Below are 15693 nucleotides of genomic sequence, written 5' to 3'. Positions count from 1 at the left end.
CATGCCTGTGATCCTAGCTACTCAGGAGGCAGAGATCAGGAGGATCACAGTTAGAAGCCAGACCAGGCAAATACTTCACAAGACCCTATCTCAAAAAAAAAAGTACAAAACAGGGCTGGTGGAGTAGCTCAAGTGGTAGAGCACCTGCCTAGCAAGCATGAGGCCCCAAGTTCAATCACCAGTGCTGCCAAAAAAAAAAAAGATATAATAGTCCTGAGCTGCTATCCTTAAAAAGACCTTCCCATAAGGTTACTCCTTGGCTAGATAGAATTCAATGTTCCTACCAGTCCCTGAATGATTAGATTGTTACTGTGCCTAAATTATTTGGGAAAATAAAATGGCTTATATTAAATTCATGCTTCCTAGGGGTCTGGAATATTATGTCCTAGGCAAACAGTACCCAGGTGGCCAGCCCCAATAAAAACCCTGGAACAGAGACATTAATAAGCTTCCTATGAAACTTCATATATGTTGTCATATTCATTGCTGAAGGAATTAGATGTGTCCTATGTGACTTCACTAGGAAAGGACTCTTGAAATTTTACATTTGATTTCCTCTGGACAAGGATTCATGTGCACACCCCCTACTGATTTTTTTTTTTTTTTGATGTCTTGCTATACTAATTCTTAGCAATGAGTAAAACTACGCTAACTCCCATGAGTCCTCCCAGCAAGTCACCAAACCTAAGGGAGATCTTGGGGATCCCTAACTCAGGTAACTATGGTTGTGAGATAGATTATTTCATGATTTTTTTAAATTAATTTACAATGAGACTTTTTAAAATTTGTAATTTTGTAGGAAAATAAAACTAAAATTAAATTTATCTTTCTTTCACATTAGAGAGGTAATGGAAGCTCGTGAAGTTCCCAGAAAATCAACTCCTCGTAATTCCTTAGAAAGTGCTGAATACATTAAAGTCATAACAGGTTTATTAAATGCAAAAGACTTTCGTGATCGTATTAATGGGATTAAGCAGCTTCTATCAGATACTGAAAATAATCAAGAACTTGTCGTTGGGAACATTGTGAAGGTAAGGACCTGTCATAATTAATTTTCGTTTGAAATATTTGGTCAGTAAGAAAGTTGATTAATACAAAAAATTCCCTGAAACTTAATATTTTGTATGAATTATTTTAAATTGTTAAAATGTCGGGTGTGGTGGCATGTACCTATTATCCCAGCCAGGCATGGAAGCCCAAATAGGAAGATCACGGTCCAGGCCGGCCTGGGCATAGACTGAGACCCTAATCTCAAAAATAACCAAGCCAGGTGCCCATGGCTCACGCCTGTAATCGTAGCTACTTGGGAGGCAGAGATCAGGAGGATCACTGTTTGAAGCCAGCCCAGGCAAATAGTTTCAACACCCTATTAAAAACACCCAACACCAAACAGGGTTGGTGGAGTGGCTCAAGTGGTAGAGCACTTGCCTAGCAAACATGAGGCCCTCAGTTCAAACTCCAGAACCATAACAAAAAAAAAAGAAAGAAAAGCAAAAAAGGGCTGGCAGAGAGACTTAACTGGTAGAGCACCCACTTAGCAAGTTCAAGGCCCTGAATTCAACTCTTGGTACTGCCAAAAAAATTAATAAAAATTTTTTTTAAGTATTGAAATAAGCTCAGGGAAAAGAATGGATTGCCTAGATTTGGCTATGTTGAAAGCATACTGGAACAACTCAAAGTAATTGCAAAAAAAAAAGTCATGTATTTGTCTGAGTCCTCCTTGATAGCTCTCTGTATTCAGGGCTCTTGAAACCTGGCATTCAGTAAATAGATGTTTTAAAAATGGAGATTTAAGAGATTATTGCTTACATATGAATAATAAAACAATAAAAATTTTTTAAAAAGATTATTGCTTTAGAATAGATATTGAAATTTTTCATATGTAGGTTAGAAATCTATATACTCATTTATACATTTATCTTTAAGAAGACAAAAAGCAAAAGAAATGGAAATATTAAGTGTGATATCAGATCATAGGTTATTTATGCTGTATCAGAATTTAGTTCAGTTAATTCTATTAGTAATTTATTAAATAAACTCCATTTTAGATTGGCATACTGTGTGTTAAACTTGGCAAACATACCGTAGTTACTTTTTAAGCCAGTGAGCTGTTTACTGGTATGTGTTGAATAAATGTAAATCTCTTGGTTAGACGGTTCTTAACATGAAAGTAGTGAATAAATAAATATCAGGAATTATTAATGTCATAGGCTCATTAGAGTAGCCCCTCATTGCCCTGACAGGATTAAAGAATTTTTTTAGCATTCACTTTATGTCTTCAGTTTATGAAAGTTAAGGAATCTGAAGAACAAGAAGTAATCAAATTACTAGGTAATAAAAATTTAACTTTGAGGAGCTAGAGATAAAGCTCAGTGGTAGAGCACTTACCTAGCATGCTTAAGGCCCTGAGTTTGATGGTTATAGCATGGTAGGAAAAAAAGGTAACTCTGAAATTGCATCCAAAGTTGTCACAACAAACCTAAACTGAAATTATGTTTGTTTTTTTTATTGTGGTACTGGGGTTTTAAATTTAAGATCTCATACTTCATGGACAGGCATCCTTACCACTTGAGATACTCCACGAGCACGAGTTCTGAAGTTGTATTTACCATAAAGCATCCATGTCTCCTTCTATTGAATAGTTACAAAAAATGAAAACTTTTCTTAAGCTCTTGAAGTTAGCTAAGCTAAGCTACAACTTTCCAAGGAACAGAATATTCATCTTGTTTACACTAAGTTATCTGCCTCATTTATGATATTAATTTTTAAGGATGTCTTTTGGAATGATTTTTGAAGCCCTGTTTTTTTTTCCTGTAAGATAAGTCAGCATTTAAATTTAGCAAGCAAATTTTTACAAAGTTTCTGTTATCTAAGTTCAGGTTAAATAAGGTGTGTGTGTGTGTGTGTGTGTGTGTGTGTGTGTGTATTTAGACATAGTAAAATAAAATAGGAAATTGCCATGAAATAATAGCAAGAGAATTTATATATAATAGCTATAAACATTTTACTTGAAATAATTTACCAATTTACTTTCAGATCTTTGATGCTTTTAAATCTCGACTTCATGATTCCAACAGTAAAGTAAATCTGGTGGCTCTAGAAACAATGCATAAAATGATTCCTTTACTTAGAGACAACTTATCTCCTATAATCAACATGCTAATTCCAGCAATAGTGGATAACAATCTGAATTCCAAGAATCCAGGCATCTATGCTGCTGCTACAAATGTTGTTCAAGCCCTGAGTCAGAACGTAGGTAAGAAATCTCACTCTAAATTATTTGTACTTTACTTTCATACTTTGTGATCCCACATATTTTTTATAATGCTGAAATAAGTTATTCATGTTTTTTCATTTAATAGTATAATTTTTTCTTTTTTTTCAGTAGTATTTTAAATTATTTTTAGTAGTAATCACTATTCCATTAAACTGACTTTCTCTTCCTTATTTTTTCATTTTCCTTTTTTTTCTCATGGCATTGTGGTTTACACTCAGGGCCTCACACTTGCTAGGTAGGTGCTCTTACCACTTGAGCCACTCTACCAGCCCTTTTCTGTGATATTTGTTTTCAAGCTAGGGTCTCGTTAATTATTTGCCCTGAGCTAGCCTCAAACTGCCATCTTCCTGATCTCTGACTCCTAAGTAGGTAAGATTATAGGCGTGAACCACCAGTGCCCGGCAGTTTTAATTTTTCCTACCTTAACCTCTCACCTAATACAAAATTAAAATGGATCATATATTTAAATGCAGAAAAATGTGACAGTGATACTTTTAGAATATAATGTGAAAATATTCAGGACCTTAGAGCTTGGTGAAGTATTAGGCATGATTCTAAAAGCATGATCCATGGACATCAATAAACTAGACTTAATTGAAATTTATAAAATTTACTCTGCAGAAGATCTTATTAAGTGAATAAAGAAAAGGGCTGTAAATTAAGAGAAACCACATAATCTGACAACTCACATGTAGAATTTATAAAGAATCTGAAAATTCAGCATAAAAATAAAACATCCTAGGGCTGGGCATGCTGGCTTATGCCTATACTAAGTATAGATAGGAGGATCACTGTCCAAGGCTAGCCCAGGCAAAAAGCATAAAACCCTATCTGAAAAAAATAACGAAAAACAAAAGGGCTAGATGTGTGACTTAAGTGGTAGAGAGTGCATGAGACTCTGATTTCAACAGCCCAGTACCACCAAAAACAAAAAAGGAGTCAGAAAACAGGTGAAAGATATGAAGAAGCAGCATTTTACTGAGGAGGATATATATGTGTGCTACATAAGCACATGAAAAGATGTTCAGCATTTTGCATTAGGGAAATACAAATGCAAATTAAGATGATGATCATGACAACAAGTATTATAGTAGCTAAATACCAAATGCTCACAAGGTACAGAGAAACTGTCTCACATACATTTCTGGTGAGAATGTAAATAAAATAGTACAACCACTCTAGAAAACTGTTTTGGTTTGGTTTGGTTTTTGCAGTACTGGGACTTGAACTCAGGGCCTGCACCTTGAGCCCCTTCACCAGTCCTTTTTTGTGATGGATTTTTGTGAGATAAGAGTCTCATAAACTATTTGCCTGGGCTGACTTTGAACCACGATCCTTCTGATTTCTGCCTCCTGAGTAGCTATGATTACAAGCGTGAGCTATGGGCTGGCACCCAGCATAGTTTGATAGCATTTTTAAAAACTAAATATGCGTTATCATTTTATCTATCAGTTGCATTTGTGGGAAATTACCACAAAATGAAAGCTTAAGACCATACAAAACCTGCACACGTTATTCATAGCCTTACACATTTTTAAATTATTAGTGTGTATTAATTGTACAAAGTTAGGGGGTTCATTATGGTATTTCCATACATGCAGCTTTATTTATAATAGTTACAAAACTGGAAGCTACCTAGATGTTCTTGAAGGGATTAGTGGTGAAACAAACCATGATACATTCTGTATTAATCCATTCTGTTACTATAATAAAACACCTCGGTCTGGGTCATTTATAAAGAAAAGAGGTTTATGAAGCTCATGGTTTCAGAAGCTCATAGTCCAGGTAACTTGGGAATGGTTCTGGCAAGGGTCCCCAAGGCATATCATGTGGTGGGTGGCATCATGGTAGGATCACATGAGAGAGGCAGAGGCTGCATGATGAAACAGGAAGCCCAAGTGAAACTTGAGAGAGGCCAGTAATGTCCTCCTGCTAGAACCCACATTTTAACAATACCATAGTGAAGACTGAGCTTCTAATACTTGAACCTTTAGGCTGCATACTCAAACCATATCCAACCATTGCATATCCATACCATTGAATACTATTAGCAATTAAAAGGTCCTTCTGTCTCAGGGTAATGTTGTAAAGGTGCTTAAGATGCTGTTGCTAAAATGCACTGACTCCTTTCTTGGGCCCACAAGTTAACTAAAAGCAGGAGAAAAGCTTAACATCTCTATCTCCATTTTGTACCTGTTGTCCTCTGGTCACCTTGGAATCAAGGAAGGACAGGAGTGACGGATAACATCTTTAAGGGCCTGAAGCTTCCCTTAAGGAACAGTGGAGCCTTGCAGGACAGACCACCCTCCAAATGAGCATAATCACCTATAATGATGAGGCTGAACCTTAGAGCAAGAGTAATCATCTCTTGGGAACCAAATTGCTCCTCTCAAGTGATGACAGCAATAACAACTTTTCTGGAACCCTCGAAGAATAAGGACTGAGATAATGACCATCCAGGCTCCACACCGCCTGTGGAACACATCTGTGGCTCGACTGTTTATGCATACCCTTTGCCCCATTCCCTGTCTATTTAAAGCTCATGTCTGTACTCTGAAGATGGTTGAAAATGGGCTGAATTGTTTACTTTGCCTCTTCCCATAGCATGTCCTGAGCTGTGTAATAAATTTCCTTTCTCCACCCTTAAAAAATAATAATAATAATAATAAACCTGTACTATCATTTGGAATAAGATGTCCAGGAGATAGGCAGTGTTTGGGTTTTTGTATTTCTTTTTTAAAATTATGTATATATGTATTTATTTAGTGGGACTGGGCTCTGAACTCACGGCTTTGTACTTGCAAAGCAGACACTCTATCACTTGAAGATCCACACCTCCAGTCTGTTTTGCCCTGATTATTTTGGAGATGGGGAGTTCACAAAGTATTTGCCTGTGCTGCCCTTGAGCCTCAATTTTCTCAATCTTAGCCTCCCAAGTAGCTAGGATTGCAGGCGTGAGCCACTGGTGCCCAGATTGCTTGAATGCTTTCTCTCTCTTTCTCTGATGATACTGGGGTTTGAACTTGAACTCAAGATCTCATGCTTGCTAAACAAGTGCTCTAGCACTTAAGTCTTGCCTCCAGCCCTGAGCTATTTTTATTTATTTGCTGTATGAATATTACTCTGAAGGTTATCAAGATTTATAAACAGTGATTATGTAGATTTTTTTAAAGTTAACACATATGCATTCTAGAAACAATTTGTTTTTCCTTTCAATGCTTTGTAATGGAAAATAACAGATCTCATTTCTCTGTGTTCTTTCCTTTTGTTTAGATAATTACTTACTTCTACAGCCATTTTGCACAAAAGCTCAATTTTTAAATGGAAAAGCAAAACAAGATATGACAGAGAAGCTTGCTGGTAAATATTGTTAAATTGTAATTACTAAAGAAATATTAGCTCAGGATAAACTGATGGGTATTTCAACTTAATTTGCACCACACATGCAAGGCCCTGGTTTACTCTCTCCAGCACTACAAAATTTTAAGAAAGAAAGGGACGAAGAGAGTGAGAGAGAACAGGAAGAGAGAGACAGGGACAGAGAGAGATCAATTATCCTGTCAGGAGAAATAGTATAGGAAAAATAAAATAAGACATTCAGATCAAATATTGAAACTTCAGAAGAATGCTATTTCAAAATTTGTTTGATAAAAGATCCATGAATTTAAAATATATACTGTTTTTTGGGGTTTTTGTTTGCTCATTTGTTTTGGCAGCACTTTGAACTCAGGGCCACACGCTTGCTAGGCATGTGCTCCATCTCTTGAGCCATTCCACCAGGCCCACAATGTACACATTTTCATTTAACCACATTTGGAAAATGTTGTCATTAAATTTGGGTTGAATTCTTCTCTTTATCACCTTTGCCTGAACTAATTGTCATGTATGAAATTCTCCCATCCAAGTACTAACCAGGCCCAACTCTGCTTAGTTCCTGAGATCAGACAAGATCCAGCATATTCAGGGTGGTATGGTCATAGACTTTTATATGAAATTAAAACATTTGATGATACCAATTTTTGTAAAGAAGGTTTCTGTCCTTTTAAGAAGCCTAGCAATTAGGACAAATGGCATATGGAAGAAGACTGGTGTATTGTTTAGGTACTTTTCAATTAGCAGTCCTTGAATTTATTTTTAAAAATCTTCACTGTTTACTGTATTTTGTGTTTCAGATATTGTTATGGAACTTTATCAAAGGAAACCTCATGCCACAGAGCAGAAAGTGTTGGTTGTTTTATGGCATCTCTTAGGGAACATGACAAACAGTGGCTCTCTGCCTGGAGCTGGAGGAAATATACGAACAGCCACAGCTAAATTATCAAAAGCACTTTTTGCACAGATGGGTCAGAATCTATTAAATCAGGCCGCGTCTCAACCACCACATATCAAAAAGATTTTAGAGGAATTGCTTGAAATGACAGTTTCAAATGAATTATGAATGCTTGATGAAATATGGTATGATAAACAATACAGTTAACATGATGACTAATGAAACTTTTTAAAGTTACATTTTGAGTGCCTGCACTTCACATCCAGTAAAATAAATCAATGGCTATTTTTATTTGCAGCCTGTGAGTACACATCTGTCCTATATCAACCCTACCACTTGTATCCATCACAAAGAAAACCGTTATAATTAATATAACCTAAAAGTCATGAGATCTTGAGGCATATGGAATGAATCCAGTTTTAATGTTTTTGAGAAAAGTCCTGCCTATTTGCACTATTCTAAAGAAACTACAATTTGTTGCCCTATGTGTACAATTAGATTTGTAATTAAAAATATACTTTTTATTATGTAATCATGTCCTGCTATGTCTCATTACTCAGCCTTGTTTTATGAAGTGGAAGAAAAGTCATTAACTATGTTATCACAAATTAACTTTTGTGTGCTATTTGTGAATCACATGTATTTTTGAATCAGACTGCTAATATGATTATGCAGTATTAGTTTGCTGTTGCTGATGTGTTTATGTGATATATTTGCTAACCTTTTAGGTTTAATCATCTGCATAATTGTGAAATGTAATAAGTTATAATAAAGCATGATGACCAAAGTTTTAGAAAACATTAAACACTTAAGTGCACATTTAAGAAAACGTGTTGAATGTAATTTCCCTATTTTTGTGTGCAAACACTAAATTTTATTTCTGTATGTTCTAACATTTATAAAGGTGTTATTTTGCTGCCCAGTTGTGTAATTCTCAAAAATAGTGCCAGGTCTTCTATAGTTTTTCTCAGAATTCTTGGGCTTACAAGTACTGTATGCAACTTAAAGAAGAAAAGGAATGTTATAAAATAAAAGGATTTATTTCTGTAGTTGTGTGACAGGTGTCCTATTTTTCCAACTTTCATATAGGTTAAAATGGAAAAAAATATATATTGTATTATTGACATCACTTTCATTTGATCTACTTGATATAATGTCACTGTTAACCACAGGCCTGGGTTGTCATTCTGACTTTGTAGGAAATTAGCTGTGCAACCTTGGGCAACTCTGGGCCTTGGTTTTCCCATTTCTAACATATGAAGGCTGTACTAGGTGACTTTTAAGGTCCAATCCTGTTCTAAAATTCTATGATTCTGTTAGATGTTTTTTGCCTTTTTATGTTATTGACAAGCTTTCCTATGTGTGTGACAACTTTTTTTAGGGGTGGGGTGCTAGGAAAAGAATCCAGGGTCTCACAGGGGGTATGCATATACTCTACCATTGAGCTGCTCCAGCCCCCATTTGGCTATTTCTAAAATTGTGATTTTTTTTTGTTTTATTTATCCACAATTTCTGAGAAAGAAAAAACAAACACAAAAATGGATTTTGTTGCTATTTGAAGCTAAGCTGAAAGGAAAAATGAAGAATTAGCTACTTTTTCTATTTATATGCAGTATTTTATAATTATATCCATACATCTAAAAATACCTCATATTTTCTTCCATGTATATTTTATTCTGTAGTTTATAGGATAAACTGAAGTCTTATAGTTTAGATTTGGAGTTGGCAAACTCTCTGTAAGGCCAGAAACTAAATACTTTGTAATCCATCAAGAGATTATAGCATATTCAGGGTTTTTGTTTGTTTGTTTTTGTGGTACTGGGATTTGAACTCAGGGCTCAGGCTTGCTTGGCACGCTCTCTACAACTTGAGCCACTCCACAGTCCTTTTTTATGTTACGTATTTTAGAGATAGAATCTCATGAACTGTTTACTTCGGCTGGCTTCCAACCATATTCCTCCTCATCTCTGCGTCCTGACTAGCTAGGATTACAGGCATGAGCCACCTGGTGCATATTCAGGGTTATGCACCGAATAGGGCTCAAGCAATAGAGTGCCTGCTAAGCAAGCATGAAGCCTTGAGTTCAAACCCCAGTACCACACACATAAAAAAGTCTAAAAAATATTCTTAGTTTAGGCCATACAGAAACAGACATCTGGCATATTTTTGTTGATAACCTGGTTTAGACTCCTGATCTCAGTTGTACCTCTGAAACTATCATTAAATTTTGCTTCAGCCCTTTTTGATATCCATCATTGAAGCAGTGGTTACAAATTCCAATTTTCACTAATTATGACCACTGCATCAATGCACCATACTTAGTAAATTTGCACTGATAGACTATTGAATACTGAAGGTAAATTTTAAAGGCAAAACATGACTATTAATTTATGTATATGCTTAATTACCCCTTATACTGAATATAGTTTGAGTTTTGCATTGAAAAAAAGCAAAGTAAGTATGATCATTACTAATAATGTAAATTTTCTTCACATAATCTTTGGGCTATCTCTTAAATTTCATTTTTGAATTATTATACATTAATGACTCAAGGGGATTTCATTATGATGGTTCCGTACATGCATACAGTGCACTTTGAACAAGTTTACCCCTCCATTATATTCCCATTCCCCTCTTTCAAACAGTTTTTGGTGGTTTCATTATGCTGTCTTCATATGTCTCTTACTATGAAGAAAATAGACATTAGTGTAACAGTGACCCAAGCTTAAAAATTTTCTGTATTTTAGTAAGTTCTTGGTATTGAACACAAGGAAGTCTAGCAAACTATTATTCATTCTCTGGGAAGAACAATGAGGTAAAGACTTAAAGGCATTAAAGTAAGTTTCAGGTTTATCAAAGTTGTATCTTTTTAAATGTCAAGTGATATATAACTTTAAATTTTATTCTAGAGATAGGAAGCAATGTTTTCAGGAGGTGGTAAGTTTAAAAAGTTAACCAGTAACATAGAGATAATTGGATAGAGTGGGAAGAGTGAAAAAAATGAAATCAATTTGGCAAATCAATTTCACTAAATGTGCCAGGCTGATAGATCTATAGTGTCTGCCTCTGCAGGGTTTTGAAAAGATTGTGAAGTTACATTAAGTTTCAGTAAGGAGTATAGTGATGTACTTAGTACAGTATCTAGGACTCAGAGCCAGAGTCTAGATAGTAAAGGTATAAATTATATAAAAGCAGTAAAAATTGAAAGTATAGTGTTGAGAGTGTAGCTCAAATGGCAGAGTGCTTGTCTCAGCAAGCATGAGGTCATGAGTTCAAACTCCAGTCATTCTACAGAAAAAAAATACCAAGAGGTATTCTGATTGAGTTGATGCTATATTTAGATACGGAGGATAAAGGAGTCAAAAATCAGTGAGGATTTTAACACTAGTACTTATTGATGCCGTTATCTAAAATGGAGAATACTGGAGAAGTGAATGGTAGAAAAAGATGAATATGTTGTGTTTAAAATGCTGTGAGGGGCCAGGCATGGTAACACACACCTACAATCCCGCACTCAGGAGGCTAAGACAGGAGATTGGGAGTTTGAGGCCTGGGCTACATAGCAAGACCCTATCATCAAAAAGCAAACTACGTAAACAAGTCCTAGCATTCAGGAGGCTAAGGAGAGGATGGTAAGTTTGAGGCCAGCCTGAGTTACACAGCAAGACTCACAAAAGCAATAAATAGGACTGGTGGCATAGCTCAAGCCCAACAAGGCCAACAATAACAACAACAAAGCAATAAATAAGTACAGCTGATAAAGTGGCTCAAGTGGTATAGTATAGCACCTGCCTAGCAATCAAGGCCCTGAGTTCAAATCCCCATACTGCAAAACATAAATAAATAATAAAAGATGGCATGAAGGAACTCTCTTAAGACATACTTTCTGGATTTAATTTGCAGCTTTATATTTATTAACTCCAGTCAAGAGGCAATATTTTTAAATGGAACTGGCATGAGCAGAATGGAAGGAAGGTTTTTTTGTGCATATTTATGGGGTATAATTTTATACTGTCATATATGGATACAGTATAGGATGATCAAATCAAGCTAATTGACATATCAATTACTTCACATAGTTAACATTTCTTCCTGGTGAAAACATTTAAATTCTCTTAGCAATTTCCAAATACACATTAATATTAAAATAATCACTGTGCTATACAGCAGATCTCCAGAATTTATTTCTCCTAAATAAACAGAACTTCATATCCTTTGATACATTCCACAACCATCTTCTGCTAATCACAATTTCTTGAGTTAGACCTTTTTAGATTCCACATATAATTGAATCATTCAATATTTATCTTTTTGTTTTGTTTTGTTTTGTTTTTTGGCTGGTTTTGAACCAAACAACTCAGTTTGGTTCAAACTGGGGTTAGAACTCAGGGCATCACCCTTGCTAGTCAGGTGCTATACCACTTGAATCATTCCACTAGCTCTATGCCTGATTAATTTTACTTAGTATAAGTTTCTCAAGGTCATCCAGTTGCTGCAAATGGTAGGATTTCCTTTTACTACTGAATAGAATTGCATTATGTATATATACACCACATTTTCTTTAGTAATCCATTGATACTTAAGTGGATTACATTTCTTGTCTATTGTGAATAATGCTGCAATAAATATGAGACTGCAGAAATTTCTTCAATGTATTGCTTTAATTTCCTTGGCTATCTAACCAGATTTGCTGGATCATATAGTAGTTCTATTTTTAACTTTGAGAAACTTCAGTTCTGTTTACTATGCACTCATTTAAATTCTCATCAACATTTACGATGTTGAACTGAAAAGCATAGAGAGTTAGACAGAGTTGCCTCACCATCAACACAAGTTTATTCAGAAGAAACCTGCGGAGGAAGTCTCCAGCAAGAAAACTAGAGCCCACTGCCACTTATAGCCCCCTGTAAGTGTTTATAGAAAAGGAAGGACCTGGTAAAGGGTAGGGGAGGATTTTCCATTGTTACTTGTCCATTGTCTGTTGCTAGGGGTAGTCAAGGAACTAGATCATGTGTTCTGGTACAGGTGCAGGGAAACAGGATGTTTTAGTCATGGACTGATGGCAAGAAGGATGCTGCTGGGGGTAGCCAAGTAGTTAGGTATTGTGTTCTGGCACAGGTACTGGGAAACCAGTTTCCCTTGGGGAGCCCATCTCTACTGGAGCCAAACACCTCTAGGGTCAAGCAGAGTTTAAGATGACCCTCAGTGAGCCAGTTGCTGGTGGCTCATGCCTGTAATCCTAGCTACTTAGGATGCAGAGATCAGGAGGGACATGGTTGGAAGCCAGCCTAAGTAAATAGTTCATGAGATTCTATCTCTAAAATACCTAACATAAAAAAGGACTGATGGAGGATTCCAAGATGGTGGCTAGAGGGAGGAAGCAGAAAGCATGCCTCCTAAAGTGAAATCTTGGAGAAACACTGTAGACACCTTGCAGGCAAGGCCACTGAGAAGACACAAAACTTTGACCCCTCTACACCTCCAGCCAGCGCAGAGAATCTCCACTTCATATTAAACAGAGAAACCAGGAGGGCCGCCGGGCCACCTCCAGTCGCCCATGCCCAGACGGCTTGGGAAGATGCGGACAAGGTGAGCTAAGGGGTATGCTGTACTTCCACAGACAACCCTGGGCCAGATCAGCATAGTCCTCTGGACAGACCAACCCCCCACCCAGGAAAAAAAGAGAAACTAGGAATAAGCAATAAGAACAATAAAGACATGTTACAAAGAGGGTGGGACGCACTGAGTGCTGAAGAGGGGGGGAAGGGAATCCCTCACAGAACTGTAAATAAACAAGCCGTAAATAAACAAACTGTAAATAACCTGGCCAGAGAGGGTGGCAGCGGCAGCGTGTGTCCAACAACCAGGAGCGGGAAAGCTTGTAAAAGTGGTGGTGGGAGGAAAACTCCACAGGAGAGCTCCCATGTGAGCTGTAAATACACACACCAGCCTGAGAAAGCAGGTACAGTGTCACCTCCCCCAGTGTGCTTGGAAAGGGGAAAGCATGTAGCAGTGGCATTGTGCACAGGAGAACTCTGAGTAAACAAAGACTACAGGGCCAGGTGAGTGCTAAGCTCACCCCAGAGATCTGCATAAATAACCCCTCCAGCAATAGCAGGCTGACAGCAGCGGGCAGGCAAGCCACAGCCACAGATAGCCATTCACAGAACTGTCTCCAGACTCTTTTTTTTTTCTCTCTCCCTACCTTTGAAGAGAAAACAACCGAACTACACCTGCATGCTGAAAAACTTACTGAAACTGTATTGTATTTGAACTTGGGACACTTTGTTGGGTTTTTTTTTCTTTTCTTTTCTTTTCTTTTTTTACATTGTACAGTTTTGTTCTATTTTATTTTTCCCCTTTGATGAGATAACACAGAACAGCAACTGAGGCACCATCTCCAGGATTGGAGGCTGAGGGACAATCACCAAAATAATTAAGATTGAAACTATTGCATTTGAACTTGGAGATTTCTTTTTTCATTTACTTATTGTTTATTTTTATTCTTATTTTTATTCTTTTTATTTTTTTATTTTCAATCCTCTCTCTGTTGCTCTAATGCCTTTTCAGCTTATGGTTCATTAGTACACTATCTCTCTTTTTATCTTTGAAACATTTTTTCTTTGTTTCTTTGTTTTGTTTTTTTCCTACATCTTTATTTGTTTTTCCATTTTCCTTTAACTTCTTTGCTTTCCATCTTCTCCCACCCTTCCATTCTAAATATCACTAGTGTTATTATTACAAGCCAGAAAATACTTAAGCGCACACAGTAGAGGGACAATAACAACACCAAGGCCACTGATGGGAAGACAGAAAAAACAGGAAAACCAGTTTCCCCACAGCAAAAAATTAGTACAGGAACCAAAGGGAAATGAAGAAAACAGATACTCAAATCCAGACTATAACAAAATGAAGATAAACTATGCCAAAGAACCCAATGAAGCCCACAAAAATAATCTAAAAGAAGAAATACTACAGGTACTCAATGAGAATTTTATAGAGATAATACTGGATATGGTCAACCAAAATGTACAGGAGACACTCAAGAAATTCCAAGACAACAAAAATAGAGAATTTTAAAAAGCACAAGAAGAAATAAAGGAAACCATAGGAACACTGTATAAACACCAAAGTGAAACAGAGAACATGATTAATAAACAGATAAATGAACTCAGGACAAAAATAGACAACATTAAAGAGGAAACAACCCAGGATATGGAAAACCTCAGAAAAAAGAATGAAACAGAATTGCAAAACAAAATGGAAGGCCGATCCAGCAGAATAGAACAAACAGAAGACAGAATCTCAGAACTCAAAGATGAAATGGTAATTAAAGGAAAAAACAAAGAACTATTAATTAACTCAAGACCTGTGAAAAGAAAATGCAAGAATTGACTCCATCAAAAGACCAAACTTGAGAATCATGGGCATCGAAGAAGGAGAAGAAGTGCAAGCAAAGGGAATGCGTAATATAGTCAACAAAATAATAACAGAAAATTTCCCAAATCTAGAGAAAGCTATTCCCATACAGATGCAAGAGGCCTCCAGAACACCAAACAGATCAGATCAAAATAGAACTACCCCACGACATATCATCATTAAAACAAGTTGAGAAACTAGGGAAAGAATATTTAAGGCTGAAAGAGAGAAAAAAAATATAACATACAAAGGTAAACCCATCAAAATCACAGCAGACTTCTCAATGGAAACTTTAAAAGCAAGAAGAGTATCGGGTGAGAACCTCCGGGCACTGAATGAAAATAACTTCAACCCCAGGATACTCTACCCAGCAAAACTATCATTCAAAATAGATGGAGCAATAAGACTTCCATGATAAGCAGAAACAAACAATATGTGACCACAAAGCCACCACTACAAAAGATTCTTCAAGGGATTCTGCACACAGAAAGTGAAACCCAACATAACCATGAACAGACAGGCAGCACCAAACTACAGGAAAAGAAAAAGCAAGAAAATAGAGAGTAACCTCGATTTAGGTACACACAATCAAACCTTCAAACAACTAAGACAACTAAGTGACAGGAATTACCACATACCTATCAGTACTAACATTTAATGTAACGGATTTAATTCACCCATCAAAAGGCACCCTTTGACGAAATGGATTAAAAAGGAAGATCCAACA

The 15693-nt window shown here is 36.5% G+C and overlaps 1 protein-coding gene across 4 annotated transcripts in view; it reads left to right on the top strand.

The window, feature by feature from the left end:
- Togaram1 (TOG array regulator of axonemal microtubules 1) overlaps positions 1-8596 on the top strand; it is an 83317-nt gene extending 74721 nt beyond the window's left edge. For all 4 annotated transcript variants that reach the window (XM_020181714.2, XM_020181710.2, XM_020181711.2 and 1 more), the window contains 4 exons: positions 842-1031; positions 3037-3256; positions 6551-6637; positions 7450-8596. In XM_020181714.2, coding sequence (XP_020037303.2) covers positions 842-1031; positions 3037-3256; positions 6551-6637; positions 7450-7715 — 763 coding nt within the window. In that variant the 3' untranslated portion in view covers positions 7716-8596. The remainder of the gene's footprint in view (positions 1-841; positions 1032-3036; positions 3257-6550; positions 6638-7449) is intronic.
- Positions 8597-15693: the final 7097 nt, after the last annotated feature.

The sequence above is a fragment of the Castor canadensis genome, chromosome 3 (assembly GCF_047511655.1).
Source record: "Castor canadensis chromosome 3, mCasCan1.hap1v2, whole genome shotgun sequence".
Lineage (NCBI taxonomy): Eukaryota > Metazoa > Chordata > Mammalia > Rodentia > Castoridae > Castor > Castor canadensis.
The sequence above is the reverse complement of the archived record's forward strand: the minus strand, read 5'-3'. Positions and strand labels throughout refer to the sequence as shown.